At 44.7% G+C, this 16,911-nt stretch overlaps 2 protein-coding genes across 2 annotated transcripts in view; both read left to right on the top strand.

Moving 5' to 3' along the window:
* Positions 1–1,388, top strand: part of LOC146645983 (uncharacterized) — a 52,118-nt gene extending 50,730 nt beyond the window's left edge. The window contains exon 5 of the transcript XR_014908809.1: positions 1,007–1,388. The gene's annotated coding sequence lies outside the window, so the exon portion shown is untranslated. The remainder of the gene's footprint in view (positions 1–1,006) is intronic.
* The window catches only part of LOC146645978 (rab3 GTPase-activating protein catalytic subunit-like), a 139,315-nt gene that overhangs the window by 4,251 nt on the left and 118,153 nt on the right, over positions 1–16,911 (top strand). Inside the window, exons 4-16 of the mRNA XM_085392191.1 lie at positions 179–252; positions 1,807–1,899; positions 2,040–2,212; positions 2,787–2,909; positions 3,053–3,225; positions 8,153–8,207; positions 8,510–8,878; positions 9,616–9,753; positions 11,678–11,905; positions 12,647–12,743; positions 15,486–15,589; positions 16,389–16,504; positions 16,802–16,904. Of these exons, the coding sequence (XP_085248317.1) occupies positions 179–252; positions 1,807–1,899; positions 2,040–2,212; positions 2,787–2,909; positions 3,053–3,225; positions 8,153–8,207; positions 8,510–8,878; positions 9,616–9,753; positions 11,678–11,905; positions 12,647–12,743; positions 15,486–15,589; positions 16,389–16,504; positions 16,802–16,904 (1,846 nt within the window). The remainder of the gene's footprint in view (positions 1–178; positions 253–1,806; positions 1,900–2,039; positions 2,213–2,786; positions 2,910–3,052; positions 3,226–8,152; positions 8,208–8,509; positions 8,879–9,615; positions 9,754–11,677; positions 11,906–12,646; positions 12,744–15,485; positions 15,590–16,388; positions 16,505–16,801; positions 16,905–16,911) is intronic.

Raw genomic sequence — 16,911 nt, 5'->3', positions numbered from 1 at the left:
GCATGAAGGGACAAACTGAGTGTGACATAAGGAAATGCTTACATGTGTAATTATCTTGATTACTGGTGAAGGACTACGTCACATGTAATCAAACATGACTCATTACTTATAAAAACCCTTTAACTAAAAGTGTATCAGAAACTCTCCTCTACTGTTTACTCTGTTTATCACCCAACAGTGACCTCGACCCTCTTCAAGCTCCTCACTGGTCAGTTCGAGTCAGGACGGCTGAAAATCCTCAGTGTTTACTGGGTAAGTTAAGCTGATCAGTGGGACACTCGGGGACAGAGACCATGATGCTTTGGGGCAGACCACAGAGGTTTTACTAGTCAGTACAGATTTCAAACACACCGCTACATACAACATTAAGGTCAGTGCATTAAGTGCACTGACCTTAATGTTGTATTTTTCTGGTTGCTAATACACTTGGATCCATTACAAACATACACATTGTTGTGTGATGTGTGAAGACTTTTTATGGCTTTGTTTTTTGTCCAAACAGCACAGAGGAAACTATTTCTAAGCCAAGAGGCTAAAATTCATGCATCAAATTAGGGGTGCAACGATATTCGTATCGATATTGAACCGTTCGATACAGTGCTTTCGGTTCGGTACGCATATGTATCGAACAATACAAAATTTGTAATTTATTTTATTAACTTTCTTTCTGACGATGCTGTCTGTGTTGAGCGCTCAGTGAATCTGCGTTCGACTACTCCGCCTAGGCTCAAGAGTGCAGCCTAGGCGGAGTAGTCGAACGATTCCTCTGACATCGTCTTATTAATTGTTAGCTTACTATGCAAACATGACAAGTGAAATCTCCCGCAGCTTAAACATGTGAGAGGTTGATCGCGCAGAGAATCGCTGAGCTTAATGTGAGTGTGTGTGTAAAAGCAGCAGGATATATATATATTTGACTACGATGACCTGTATGACTGAGAACCTTCACAGACAGATATATATTTCAGTTCTGCTGAGCCAAATAAGACAGGTCAGGGTGAAGAAGTGACAGCCAAAGAAAAGCTTACCACAAAACGGAGAAGTTATGACAAATCAGACTATAAGGCAAAAAGAAAGTGCAGCTTTATGGTTTCATGGACAAAAGAATTTCTGTGGCTGCAATATGACGAGCTAAATAACCAGGGCTGCACATAAGTGGTCCGCAGGTGCGCATTCGCTGTCAAAATAAAAAACACGTACAAGGGTTAGGGTTAAATTTAAAAACTGTACTTTTGAGTTAAAATATATATTTATAATTTTAATAAATGACAAATTAAAAAGGCATGAACATTTTTTTTGTATCGAAAAAATATCGAACCGTGACACCAAAGTATCGAACCGAACCGAACCGTGAATTTTGTGTATCGTTGCACCCATGCATCAAATGATACGCAGCAGATAAGACGGATGTAATCAAGCTTCCGATAGAAAGAACATAGTAAAGGACAAATAAAGTGTCTTTTTTTCCTCATTGTTCTCTGTGTGGGCCTCCTACTTCCTCCCACAGTCCAAAGACATGCAGTTAGTGGGGACAGGTTCATTGGGGCTCTAAATTTCCCACGTTGTGAATGTCTGTCTCTGTTTGCCCTGCGACAGACTGGCGACCTGTCCAGGGTGTGCCCCGCCTCTCATGACAGCCCCAAGCACTTTACATGTGATGTAAAGTGGACTTTTCTTTTGTTGCCACGTCCATGATTTAGAAAATGTTACACAGATGTTGTCCTGCTTCGCTGTGCTGAAGCGTGTGCTTCATGAAAAGTTTGAATAAGAAAATATCAGGTCAGTAACTGTTTGTGTTCCCTGTAGGTGAGGCTGTGACAGAGCTCTTTAAACTCTGCTGTAGGACTGAGTGTACAGAGGAGATTCCTGGAAGAGGATACGCTGAAGATGAGGGCAAAGGTCAGGTTCCTGGCTTTACTTGTTGAGTGACCATACTGCATTCTGGAAACGTGCGTAGCTTACTGGGAGATCTGGGCATCTGTGCTGACCCGGGCCTCAGCAATTGAACAGAAACTCTTGGATGTGTTTGTCGTCTGTAGAAAACAGTGATATCAGCTCTGCTTTGTCCAAGCTGACCGAGCCAGCAGCAACTGTGCCCATTTCCAAACTGTCTGTCTCCAACATGGTGCACAGTGCCCGGAAGCACATTCGCCGCCATCGACGCATCGATGAGTCGCCCCTTAACACCGAGATACTCAATTCTGTCCTTCTGGTAAGAGTTAATCATGTAACCTGTTTAAAAGGCATTAACTAGTCGGAGTTGACTAATACTTGACTGAGTTTTAATGGTTTCAGCTCATTTTATGAGGAAACTGATTCTGACAGAAGAGGTGTGGATCCCGTGTTAGGAGACGGTGAGCGTGATATTCAGAGCAGCAGAGACCTCGGAGCGTGTGGTAGTTTGACTCGTACTGATGTGGCTCCTCTGCTTCTTTTCACAAACAGTTTTTCCTTCCTGGTTACTGTTGAGCCCGTCACACTCAGCAGCTCGAGCTCGAGCTAAGACAGCCTTGAATCTTAAAACTACAGCCGTAATTGCATTTATGTCTTAGAGTGCTGGCCACAGATATTGATCCCATCTGACAGCAGCTCAGTAAAGCACAAGAGCGTCATCTTAAACAGGATATCAGGCAGCGTTCTTATTTTTATTGTCTACTTCTGGTCACATCCTGCTTTTGCCACTGAGCGATCAGCATCCTGTGTTTTATCATGAAGTGATGACTACGTGAGCTGCACTTGTTTAATTCTTCTAACATCTATAAAACAACAGAGTTTCTAAATGACAGACTTATTTATTTGTGTTTGTGTCTCTGTTTCCAGATGCTGCTGTGGAGAAGTCTGACTGTAAGAATAACACTCAGCTGTCCAACTCCAGTGGGACATCGGAGCAAGAGAAAACCTCTGATTATGTATGTTTGCCTCTTCACCACTCGCACACTCAAGGTTACACTCAGGTCAGGTCCAATATAAGTTTCAGAGTGAAGACAGGCTCAGTGCTGTCAGTACTTTGTCAGGATTTTTATTGATTTCATGGTCTTTTCCCTCGTTGTAGAACCTTTTCCACCAGCTGAAGTCGGCCCCCAGTGACAGTCTGACCTACCGTCTGGCTCTGTGTGTGTGTCTGTTCAACTATTACTACGGTGGGCTGCGGGCTGTTGGACACCTCTGGCAGGAGTTTGTCCTTGAGTTGCGTTACCGGTGGGAAAATAACCATGTTATTTGTGGGTGGGTACCTCACAGGCTCGTGCTGCTTTGATTTTAAAGATGTCACACATATTAACATTTTCATTTTATAGCAGGTAAAATAAGTATTGAACACGTCAGCAGTTCTCTAAGCAAATATATTTCTAAAGGTGCTTTGATGTGAAATTATCACCAGATGTCGGTAACACAGGGACATTAAACACACAGACATTTATTTATTACTTTATACAAATGTTGGTGATGACAGTTCATGGCAGCTTCTGTATGGAGAAACCAGTCCCATCATTGCTCATGACTTTGACCCACTCACCACACAAACAGTCTATAAATCCCGAATGCTCCGTGGATCCTTCCCACAGATTCAGCTCAGGTGATTGGCTGGGCCGTTCCAGCAGCTTTACTTGATTCCTCTGAAACCAACAGTTTCCATTGGCTGTGTTTGTGATCATGGTCTTGCTGAAACATCCATCCTTGTTTCATCTTCATCATCCTGGTAGATGGCAGCAGATTTTAATCAACAATGTCTCCATTCATCCTTCCTGGAGTTAGATTTAATGGCTCAGTCCCTTTTGCAGCTTGTTATAAGGTTTTTATGCATAAGTTTTCTAAGCAATCACACATTTTTTTGGGAACATCAAAATCATAATGCTCCCACCTCCAGTGTTGCTGTGGTGTTTTTGGGATGCAGCCACCCAAACACGGTGTGTTTACAGCATTCAAAGAGTTTTGCTCTTAACAAAGGCAGTCGCACTTTTCTCCTCTCCCTTAGCTTCCCTGCTTAGCCTCTTGTGTCCTTGTCTAGTCTCGTGTTTTTTGTATTACTTTTCCCTGGAACAGTCTCTCACAGTCTGTTCTCTAAAACCTAAAAGAGGAATTATGGATTGGATCAACTGCTCCCTGAATGCAATTGACACCCCTTTCTCAACGAGAAGTCTGGGCTCGGGTGAGCCTGAGTGCTGAAGATATCTACCTATTCGGAACCATGGTAACAGGGTTCTGGCTGATCGGAGCTGGCTTGGCCCTGACTTATGGAAGAATTAAGAAAGCGGAACCGGCTGTTCAAACCCCCACAAGGCTGCCCGCTGGGATTCAAACGATGGGGAGAGGCGTGAGTTTCTCAAAATGGGCTCATTGAACGCAGCATGGATAAGATCTTGGAGAACGCACGGCTGCTGTGAACACTCAGAATAAGACTTCTGAGTGCAAATTGGATCACATCTTGGAGAAGCTGACTGCGGTCGTTACTAACTTGTTATTTTCTGTTATACTGCGAGAGTACTGTTGCCCGCGAAGGGTTGTTGTTGGTGTGGAGAAAAATGGCGTAACAAATAAAGCGCTGGGAGTGAGACTACGACGTCGTGTCTTTGAGTTCTCAGAATCGGCTCTCTGAGCACAAGAATGACAACATCACGGAGCGCAAGTTTGATAACATCATGGAGAAGCTCACGGCTCTCCAACGGGAGATTGAGAGACCAGTGTCGGAGTGTTAGAACAGCTTTGAAATTCATATGAGCTGTTCGCACTAAAGTAAAAACCTCCATCACTTATGCGGATACCCCTTCGGCCCCAGCCGTGGGCTCAAGGCTGGAGCCGAACAACAACTCCCTGATAACGACTGTGTTTAGACTGTTCTTCCCACTCCATGCAAGGCCACCTGGGTTGGCTGGAAGACTGTTTACTTAGCCTGGCAGGGAGGAGGACACTGTCTCAGCTGAACTCTGGACACGCAAACGCTTACACAGACATATATACACATGCAGATGTACACTCCTCCCCCCTCCCCCTCCAAACGCCTTCGACGCTTATTCCCCTCCGATGCTGACGGTGGATCAAGGAGACCAGCGCACGCAGGCCCGGATGTACTGTCTACACTGGCTGTCTCTCACCCTTTACCCATCCCTGTTGCTTGTCATGTGTTTCATGTGCAGAGGTGATTTTTTCTGTTCTCAGACTGATCTCCCTGTTGGAGCTCAGTCTGGGGGGAGTTGTTTTTTTCTCCTTATCTTTCCTCATGTGGTGCATTTTCCATTGTTATACCTCTCTGACCTGTCTTCCCCATGTGATGTTTGTGTCATGTATGTATGGTCAGAAGGGTAAGATGGCGCTGGCAAAGGTCGGCAGCCTTAACCCAATTTCCATCGGGGTCAGCCTTCAGGATCAATAAAGTTTTATTGAATTGAATTAAGTGACCAAACTATATTAAAGTTAAAGCGTATTGTTGTACCTATGCATTACACTGGAGCAGAGCTTACATACATTCTTACCTGCTTACACTCATCATTCATTCGTCAAACTGAATAAAATAGCAATAAAATAGGGTGGCTGCAGCTCAGGCAGTAGAGCGGTTCGTCTACTGATCGGAAGGTTGGTGGTTCAATTCCTGGCTTCCCCCAGGCTGCATGCCAAATATCCTTGGGCAAGATACTAACCCCAAATTGCTCTCCGATGCGTTCATCGGAGTGTGTGTGTGTGTGTGTGTGTGTGTGTGTGAGAGAGAGAGAATGTTACTTAGAAAGCACCTAGAAAAATGTGCTTGTGCGAATGGGTGAATGCACAAGTTGTGTAAAGTGCTTTTAGTGCTCAGAAGAGTAGAAAAGCGCTATATAAGAACCAGTCCATTTACCATTTAACCAGAGGAGTATTGCACTGGTTGGATGGCAGCAGCCATGGAGGGAGGGTGTAATTGTCCCGTGTTATGCTGGTGTTTTGTATTAGATGTAAGCTTACATTTGGCAGCATTAGTGAACATTATACTGAATGTTACACAGGAGTGTCTCAGGTAGGAGGGAGGCTCACTCGGTCCATTCACTGAGCTTAGTGTTCAGTGATCGATGGTCCAGGGGAAAAGCTGTTTTCTTAGCCTGGCTGTCCTGTTTCTTGAACAGGTGCTGTCCAGGATGAGATGAGATTTGATTGGCTCTCCTGAGACAGCGAGTGCTGACCATGTCCTCCAGGGAAGGAAAGGGACAGGCACTATTCTTCTGTGCTGTCTCAATGACCCACTGAGCAGTTAGCATACCAAGCTGTTAGCAGTAGGTGGGGACACACTATGGTGCTGTGGTAAAAAAGCCACCAAGACTTTCTTCTCCAGATGGTTCCTCCTCCTCCTCAGCATCCTGAGGTGGAGTCTTTGACTTTGGACCATGAGAGGTCCTCAGCTACGTGAGTCCCCAGGAACGAGGACACTCGCTGAACACAGTCTGCTTGATGTGGAGAGGAACGTGTTTCCCTCTGCTGAGGTCACATCTCCTTAGTTTTGATGGCGCTGAGCAGACGCTTGTGTTCATTGCAGCAGCCTGTCAGGTTTTTAACCTCCTGCCTGTTCGCCGTCTTCTCCGCTGATGATTGTCGCATCATCAGCAAATGTAACGATGGTGTTAGAGGGGCAGGTAGGTGTGAACTCATGAGTGTACAGGAGAGCAGGCAAAGACGCCTGTGGATACTTTATGAATGCAGATGATAATATTCTGCCAGCGTTTCACAGACTTGTTCAGCAAACTTTAAACACACTTCACGCTTCTCTTTTTTTCTGTGGCTCTTGCGCACATATTGTTTTCTTTGAAACAGTCGTACCTGCTGATTCCAGGCCTTTCTGTGGCTCTTCATAACTGGGCCTTGACTCTTCTGATAATTCTTTTCACTGGTCTGTGTGAAATCTTGTGGGAAGCACCTGGTCGTGGCCCATTTATGGTGAAATAATATTCTTTCCACTTTACCAAAAGTGCGCTGGAACCTTCAGTAGTTCTACTGTGACCACTGCCACCAGCATGTTTTGCAAAAGTCTTGAGAGAGCTCGTTGTTTTTACCCGTCATGAGACGTTTCTTGTGTGAAACCTGAATAATGAGACCATCAGTTGGGACTGAACCAGCTGATAGTTGATTTGATATTAATTGGCGAGGTCTGTGACGAGTTACATGACTCTTTGGTGGCAGGACTCCTGGGCTGGAGGTGCGAGTCCCACTGAGTCTGTGGATGTTGTTGGACTGTCCTGGTTTCCCACCTCGGGATAAGCAGACTACAGTAGCGGTTTCCCTTTCTATGAAGTGGGACTAGGGGCTGTGCTTGAACTTGGGAATGATACTCCAAAGCCTCCCTGGAAGTCTGTGACTGGGTCAGTTCGTTAGTTGAACCTGAGGTTGAGGATATATTTTCAGCCCTGGAGCTCCTCTGTCAGATGGTGACGGCATACAAAGTATCTGGTACCACTGTCCTCTGTGTGCTGCTGCTGTTGGTCCATCAGCTGTGGAGAGAGTGAAGAATAACTGATAATGAAAAGTTGTTGTTCTCGTTGAACTCTGTTATTGCTGCTTTATTCGTGGCCAACACTCAGCAGATATTGGCACCAGCCGATTTCAGTCGGGATCTCAAAGGACTTCGTGGAAGAGCAGAACCTATTTGCAGACATTTGTGGGACCTCGTTAGACTGTTGACTTGGACACAGACAGAAGACAGAAACACATTTTGAGACCAGAGGAGATGGATCTGTCAGAGCGGGGGCCCCCAGGCTGTGGAGTGCTTTGCCTCCATCATTATGTTGCCTTGATTGCATTTATTTTTATAAACAGCAGCTTGAGACTCATTTATTTAGCCTGGCTTTGAACTAGATTTGTGCTGTTTCATATTATTGTGAAGCACTCTGTGGTTCTTATCCTGTGCCATATAAATAAAGTCAAATGCTGGATGTCTGTACTTTGTCCAGCTGAGCCGACACTTTAGAATCGGGCTTTGGTCTTGTTGTCAGTCATGTTGGATCTCCGTCCGTCTCTAATAACAGACAAATGACCAAAATGTAAAAATCCAAGTACATAATACCAGGCACAAAAGCCCCTGCAGTGTTTGTGCCGTGCTCTAACTAAAACTTTGCTTGAAATTGTTTAAGCAGTATTTGTTTCTCTGTTAACACACTGGTGTTCACTCATATCCATCTCTGTGCTTCCTAATCTGCAGGCTGGCAGGTGGAGCTCCTGATCTTCGCTGTTGTCTTTTGCATCAGAAGTTCCAGGTAGCCACACAAAGTGCACAAAGATCAAGGACTAATCGAACGATTTAAAAGACAAAAAACAACATCATGCACATTTGTAGACTTGCAACTTTAATTCCAGTGGTTTATCAAAAGTGTTGTGTTAACTTTGATAATTGGAACGATGTTTAGGTGATAAAGAGAAAAATGAATTCTGAGAGCTGATGCTCAGTGTGATACAGCATCTTCAAACTCCCAAACACCTGTTTATGTCGTGTTGTCTGTTGAACACAAGTAGCAGTGTTATGTTTCCATGTGTGAAAAGAGTTTTTGTTCCTGGACAGATGCTGAATTGTTGTATCGAAAGGAAGAAGGCCAGAGATGAATCTCACAAGGTACCCGAGGGGAAAGAAAAGGAACACAGGGTCTCAGGTGCCTGCCAGAAGAGCCGCCAAGGACCAGAGTGTGCAACCAGTGCTTCCAGTTCAACAAGAGAGATGTCTCAAGGAAAATCCTGGGACTCGTGGAGTGACAGCGAGGAGGAATTCTTCGAGTGCCTGAGTGACCAGGGCGAGACTGAGGCGACACAAGCTGAGGGCAGAGCTGAGGGCAGGCTGCACCCCTACAACAACATGACTCTGCTCAACTCTGCAGAGCCTCTCTATGTTCACAGGTCAGAGTCACTGCCTCACTGTGCAAACACATCATATGCTGTTATTTATTCCAAATACAGCATGTTGAAAATAATAGTCGGGTCACATGGGGTGGAGCCTATCCCATACCATAGGGCGAGAGGCGGGGTTCACCCTGGACAGGTCGCCAGTCGCAGGGCGAACACAGAGAGACAGACAAACATTTAACCCAGGGGTGGGCAACTCCAGGCCTCGAGGGCCGGCGTCCTGCAGATCTCACCCTGTGTCAACACACCTGAATCAGATGGTTAGTTCAGCCTCTGGAGAACTTCCACGATAAGGATAAGCTTTATTTGTTGGTTGCCTGCAACTGAGATGACCTAATCGACCATACATACAATGTACAAACTTAACATTGGGGATACAGGTCAGGCTAACTAGCAACAAAGGATAGCCCTAACCCAAGACACGTTGAGGAGGTAATTTAGCCATTTAAATCAGCTGTGTTGGATCAAGGACACATCTAAAACCTGCAGGACACCGGCCCTCGAGGCCTGGAGTTGGACACCTCTGATTTATGCTCTCATTCACACCTGTGGGCAGTTTAGAGTCAGAGTTAACCCAACCCCACTCGCTCCATGTTCAAAGACCTGCAGTTAATAATTAGAACTAAAAGAAAGCGGTTGTAACAGTACAGAGGCGACCTTTGTGTGACAAAACCATGAAAGCAGATCTCATATAAGTGGTTCACAGAAATGTTATTAACCTCAGCTGAAGCTGACTGAGTCTGATATCTGTGCATCATGTTTCATTTTCAGGAACCTGCTCCAATGACAGAGGACCTGTTAGCAGAGCAGTCAGAGGTACTGACCAAACTGGGCACATCAGCTGAAGGTACCCACCTGCGTGCTCGGATGCAGAGTGCCTGTCTGCTATCTGACATGGAGTCCTTCAAAGTGAGTCGGACACACTCTGGGTCAGCTGTCTCCTAAGTTTCTTAGTGCTTCCTGTCTAACATCCACACTTAGACGGACACATCGGAGAGCAGCTTGGGGTTAGTATCTTGGCTATGGGGCGATTGTGGCTCAAGAGTTGGGAGTTCGCCTTGTAATCGGAAGGTTGCCGGTTCGAGCCCCGGCTCGGACAGTCTCGGTCGTTGTGTCCTTGGGCAAGACACTTCACCCGTTGCCTACTGGTGGTGGTCAGAGGGCCCGGTGGCGCCAGTGTCCGGCAGCCTCGCCTCTGTCAGTGCGCCCCAGGGTGGCTGTGGTTACAATGTAGCTGCCATCACCAGTGTGTGAATGTGTGTGTGAATGGGTGGATGACTGGTTGTGTAAACCTAGGGACTAGTAAAGCACTATACAAATACAGGCCATTTACCAAGGATACTTGGCCTGCAGACTGGAGGAACCAGGGAGTGAACCACGACCTTCTGATCAGTAGATGACCTGCTAATGAGCTACAGCCACCCGTTAGCCTTTAGCATTAGCCACATGTTGTGGAAGTTTTCCATTAAATAAAGCCTGCAGACGAGCGGTAGCTAACATTCTTTAATCAAAACAAAGAACAGAAAACCAAGCTTGGTGGAGAGCCTGCATGATCGCGGGGCAGACGGTCAGCAGAGTCTCCCTGAGCCTAGCGTGGCTCTCAGTTAAAAAACCTTCTTCAGGAACAAAAGGCAGTGCACCGCTGTTTCACACCTTAAGGTCCACACTCCCTTGCTGCCTCCCAGAGTCCTCGAAGAGACAAAAGATTCTTCCTGTGGAGTTCTGCTTCCCCCCAACTTCCTTACCAGACTCCCACCATCTGTGTAACTGCATGAGTGTGAGACATGCTAAAATCCAGTGGCACCAAGGCATTATACAATAACATAATATGAATAATACATAAATAAAAGAAATTCTTATACACACATTAGCGTCAGTGTGCCCTCGAGTTGCTACATGTCTGCTAGTTTTACTGTTCAGGATGTTTTGTGTGTGTGTGTGAACTGCCTGCAGTGAACATAACTGTGCAGTCACACACACACACAGTAGTCACAGAGAGTACCGCTGTGGTAGGGTGACCATAAAGAGGACACTGGGCCCAGTCATGAAGAACTTTAATAATACTGTTAGCTTAAAGAAAACGACGTCTTCTCTGTGCAGTTAATGAATGGGATATTAATGAATTAATAAAAAATGTCATGTAGGCTTTTACAAGTAAACTAGTGTGAAATAAGAGGACTGTTGATCAGCCTACGCTGTGGAAAGCTGTGACTCTGTCACTGACACGTGTGGCATGATGGATGCAGTCATGCTGGGAGAAGCTACGTGAGTGCAGAAACCTCTGATCACCAGACGATCACGTGGTCGTCAGTTTTCAAACAGCTCATTGCAGTTTTATAAATCATCTTCAGAGGTTATTTGAACCTTGTCTTTGCAGAGACCTGCAGACCTGAGGCAGTAATGCAGTGATAATGACCAGCACACAGTGTAAGTCATGCTGCAGCTGCCCTGAATCTACAGTGTTGGTTATTCCCACCATGTCTCTATGTTTCTGATCCAGTGTGGACGAGCTCTTTATTCAGTCTGAACTGGTTTTAATACTAAAATACAATTGATTTGTTATTCATAGATTTTCAGATTTACTCTTACACAAAAAAGTAAAACATTTTTGTTGCCAGATCACACGTATTTACTTCCAGTCCTGAACAGAAGGAAATCGTTTTGATGCCTAAATGACATTTTATGTTCAGTGACAGCCTGGTGTGCTTGGGTCCATGAATGCAGTGGTGTCGTGAGTGGGCCCTGCTCGAGTCGTCAGTGCCAGTATGAGGTGTCAGTGAATATATTTACACATTACTTCATTTAAAGTACGAGTTTGTGTCTCTGTCCACAGGCAGCCAACCCCGGCTGTGTCCTGGAGGATTTTGTGCGCTGGTATTCACCTCGGGATTACGTAGAAGAGGAAGTGGTCGATGAGAAGGGCAACACGATGGTGACGGGGACACTCAGTCCCAGGATGAAGATCCCAGGCAACATGTGGGTGGAGGCTTGGGAGACTGCCAGGGTCACACCTGCACGACGCCAAAAAAGACTTTTTGATGACACCAAGGAGGCCGAGAAGGTCTGAAGCAGGTCGTTCGTTTTGCCGCATGCGTGTTTTTAAGCCAAACGTGTTTACTAAGTGGATCACAAAGTGTTTTCATGAATGTTTCTGCTGATTTTCAGGATCAGCTTCTGCCATGGGACCGTTTTGGCTCATGTATGTTGGAGAAGTCAGTTTAACACAGATCTGTGCTCACAGACATGTTGAAGCATTTTCACATGTTGATGAAAAAGGATCTGATGCTGTCACACACGATGTTTAACTGACACACAGCAGCTTTCTGTGGTGTGATGGTGTTAAATGAAGAACAACTTTAAACCAGCTTCTATTAATGATCCGGTCGGCTTTATGGGAAAGGGACAAACAGTAACTGGGGTTGTTTCCTCACCCAAAGAGGGTCCTGGATTTGGACCCGGGCAGGTCCCTGCCAAGCGTTTGCATGTTCTTCCTGCACATATGAAAGCAGAGCTCGGAGCTCCAGTTTGCACCATCACTGAAAATGTTGCCTGTCTTTTAAAGACATTGTTTATCCAAAAAGAGAAAGTTAAAAATAATGCTCACTGATAGTCTTATGACAGATTTAAAGATCTGGGTATAACTGGTCCCTCTGTGAATAACCATCATAGAGAAAGGTCACCGTTTATCTGGAGTCTTCTTCAGAGGCAGCCTGTTGGCTGTGCAAAAATATTCTGTTGATCTGAAAGAGCAAAAGGAAAACAGAAGCCAGGCAAACTAAACTTTTTGGGGGTTTGTCTTTAGGTTCTGCACTACATGGCGATGCAGAAACCTGCAGACCTGGCCCGTCACCTCCTGCCCTGTATACTTCATGCAACTATTCTGAAGTTGAAGGAAGAAGGTAAGTCCTCACCGTTTGGTTGAAAAACACGTTTATATGAAATAAAATCAGGGAAAATAACTCTAAGCCCACAGCAGGTAAATTACAGTAAGACCGAAATACAAAAAACTAAAGATATTAAAATAAGTACTAAGAAAATGAAATGCAACCCGAGATGTTAATGGAGAAAAAAACCAGAAGCTGCATGAATAAAAAAGTAGAAATCTTGGACGCTGCCAGCATAATGCACAGGCTTTTGACGGGGCTCGCACACAAACACAAAGCATAGGATGAAGCATCACCAAATATGTTTCCAAACCAAAGAAGATAAGATGAAGCATACCTGCGCAGCGGTGGGTGATGAGGAGAGGCCGCAGCGTGTCTGTCTTAAAGTGCAAGTTTGTGACAGTTTAAAGCTTAACAAGCTAAGACGCCAAATATCCAGAGCACAAAGACAAGTCAGAGGGCTTTTTCAGACACACACTTCTAAACCGTCGTGCTCAACAGTGTCTCTGCTAAAACTGCGTCTGTGTTCTGCCCCTGTAAAGTTGCCTATCGAGTGCTTAATGATAAGGTGCATGCTAGCTGCTTTCCTCTGCAGGTGGATGAAGCCACTGATAGTGACAAAGGAATGACTTCTCTGCAGACAGGCTCCTGCCAGAAACGTGAGGACTGTGTGGGGATGTGCAGACGGGGGCGCGACGGCTGGGAAACGAGGAGGGCTGCAAGTGGATGCACTGTATGATACACGCTGGCGTCTAGACAGCTCAGTCCTGAGCTGAGTGATGTAATGACTGATTGCATCGACACAGTCATTACATCAAAATACAACCCCTTTTTTTCGGCACTGAAACGAAACAGGCTCCGCCCACACAGCCGTTCTGTATCACAGCTGTGATGCAAAAAGATTTGGGCACCACTGGTATAGAGTGAATGGAACCCAGAACCTGGAAGTGTCCAGTGATGTGAGGGTAAAGGACGTCTCACTGTGTACTTTGGTGCACAGATGAGTTTGTGGTCTGTTCAGTGAATGCAGCCCATGAGCTGCAGAAAAAGCCCAAATCCTGAGCCCCCCAAGATTTGGGCTCAAGATGTGTTCTGCACTGCAGGCCCTTGGACTCCATCAGGGTTTGGGCCAGTTTTGAGCTCTTATAAGTATCAGAGATGGACACGTGATGTTTTCAGGGCTGCGTAGGCATGATGGGTAGAACATGACCCTGGAGTTAAAATGCAGGTAAATGTGATTTAGTTTGTTTACTCTAACTAGCTACCCAACCCTCACTGTGAAAGGAGCCTGGAAAGTTTCCCCAACATGAATTTCTTTCAGTCAAGTTTTCTCCAGTAATGATCAGAAATCAGATAAAACCCACTCTTTATTTTATTCTACACACAATAAATTGATAATTATTCCAGGATACAGAAAAGTCTAGATTTCGTCTTCAGACTGTCACATCTGGAGCAGGGCATAATTTGATTTGGTTTCTAGAAGAAGCTAAAGATCTTTCAGTCGTGTTGCTGTTGTTCCCTGACACCTGCAGTGCAACCATTAATTTAGCTAATGAGAATTCACGTATAATTATAACAGGTCTTAGTTTCTGGATCGTCTCTAAGTTGACGGTATACTGCTAAGACCAGTTCTGAGTCTAGAGACAGCCAATGAGAGACACTAGTAAGGACATCACTGAGGAGAGTTTTCTAGTACTTTGGAGAAACCTCAATCAGCTAACGTCCTGCTGTGATACTCAGACCTTTTCTCTAATTAAACCAGAAAGCTAGTTTTCATTTATTCTGTAATATCCCAGAATGTTTCAGCAGGTCAGAAATGCTTTGGTGCATATCCAGGTTGTATGCAAATTAATTCTGATTAAGTCTGGACTACAAAATACAAAACATAGCAACAATAATGTCCTCGTTTCACTTCTTTAAAAAATGTATTTTGATCTTATGACACTTACTAAAAGCTTTACTTCCAGAGGTTGACAGAGACGCTCCGTGCTGATAACACGTGAATGTGTGAAGGTTTGTATCATATCTATCTAATAGACTCCAGTTTGTGCATGTAAATGGAGAGTCCTCTTCACACACTGAGGTTATTATGGAGTTCCACAGGGTTCAGTGCTAGGACCAATTCTGTTTACATTATACATGCTTCCCTTAGGCAGCATCATTAGAAGACATAGCATACATTTACACTGCTATGCAGATGACACCCAGCTCTATCTATCCATGAAGCCAGATAACACACACCAATGAGTTAAACTGCAGGAATGTCTTAAAGACACAAAGACCTGGATGGCCGCTAACTTTCTGCTTCTTAATTCAGATCAAACTGAGGTTATTGTACTCGGTTATTGCAGATGGCCCCGCCCCTCCCTGAGCCTGGCTCTGCTGAAGGCTTCTTCCTGTTTAAAGGGAGTTTTTCCTTGTGCCAAAGCACATGTGGGTATATTCCTGGACAAAAGGCTTAGTTCTATTTGCAGATGTGTTCTGTGATCCTCTGAAATAGCTGGATTAATTAACTCCAATAATAATCCATCAAGACTTTGTGGATATGTTTTAATCTCTGTAAAGATTATTATAAAATGTTGTGAAGGTTTTGTTTATTTCAAAAGGATCTGTATTAGTAAGATAATAGTTTGCAGGTTTACTCGATTTTAGGCTTTTTCTCATGTTAACAGTAATTGAGGTTACAAACGTGGCAGGTCTTTCTTTTAATCACAGCTTTCTGTCACTCTGGAAACACTGTCATTTCTTCTCTTTCAGAGTCTGCTGAAGATATTCCATCAGTGCAAAAAACCATTCAGCAAGCTACAGTTCAAGCGAGCAAGCTCCTGCAGTCCCCCAACCAGGACTACAAGAAGTTAGAGGTCAGTGAAAACTCGACCGGACTTTCCACAAATGATTCAGTTTAAAAGAAAGTATCATTAGATTCACCCAAAAAAGTTTTGTTTTTAAATAAATTATTGATTGATTGTTAACTGTGTTTTTGTTGTAGTTGAGTATGTGCTGTACATGAGGTGTACGTAGACTGGACAGTGTGCACCATGGCTGAGAACTTGGCTGATAATTATTATGGCCATTGATGGTTGAACCATGAAAACAGGGGTGTGGTGCAGTGGGATTGTAGTGGGAGCTGGAGTAACAAACTCCAGTGCTTCCTCAGTGATGGCTAACTATTTTCTAAACCTAGGTAATTCCTTCGGCTGTTCCCACCTGGGCTCAAAGCTTTTATACTCTGCTGATATCGGATGTGTTTATCAGTGATCGAAAACAGAGACTGAGATTGTTATTATTGAGTTTGATCACACGTTAGGTGCATTAAACACCTGCTTTAATACTGTCCTAAAGTCTGAGAACAATCATCACTTCTTCACATATAAAAATGTTCTTCTCACTAGCACTCAGTATCCATACAGCCCCTTTTCTTTGAATAACACTGTACAGCTGCACAGCTAAACCCCACCATGTTAGTTTTGCTTGATTGGACAGTCTTGTTGTGTAAAAGCATTCTTGGCTTTCTCAAAGTACATTTAAGTATGCCATGTATCCACTGTGACTCCAAACACGCCTTTTACACCCCGAGACTCAGCCTATAACGTTGCCACGTAGTCTTGGGGTCTCATGCTGTCAGGATTGAGCAGACAGTTGTTCTTGTCCTGTGTGCAGGATTTCATTAACCAGCTGCTGAGCATGGAGACAGTCATCACTCAAGCTCGCTCGCTCAAGGCCAAGTTCTCCGTTCCTGAGGACGACAGCGGAGAGGCTGCTGATGAACTGAAGAAGTGAGTCGCAGAGTTTGAGCTGCGCTCACTGACAGCTTTGTTTGTGCTGTTGGTAACATGTAACAGTCTTCACCGTCACTATAGATAGTTAGTCAGTAACAGGTTGTCACGATGAATCTGTTAACGTTTCACAAAGACGGCGTCTGAAGGATCACAGTCAGTTCACACGTTTCTTTCTCGCTCATGTTGGTGGTCTTATTTTATAGTTTTGGTGTCTTCAGGTTTTACATGTTCTTATTTAAGTGTTTTGTTTTGTGGGAATATTGTAACATTTCCCACATTGTGTGTTGTCTCTAGGTTTGTGAGCTCCCTGCTGGAGGAACCAGAGGTGGTAGTGACAGGAGCAGGCCAGGGCCTGGCTGGCAGTATAATCCACGGACTCTTCATCAGTGCTCAGAGGGTAACTC

Source organism: Rhamphochromis longiceps, linkage group LG19, assembly GCF_057381845.1.
Source record: "Rhamphochromis longiceps isolate RC_006_pf linkage group LG19, R_longiceps_female_GT1.1, whole genome shotgun sequence".
In the NCBI taxonomy this organism is placed as follows: Eukaryota; Metazoa; Chordata; class Actinopteri; order Cichliformes; family Cichlidae; genus Rhamphochromis; species Rhamphochromis longiceps.
Note: the sequence above shows the minus strand (reverse complement) of the source record. Positions and strands in the feature narration are given on the sequence as shown.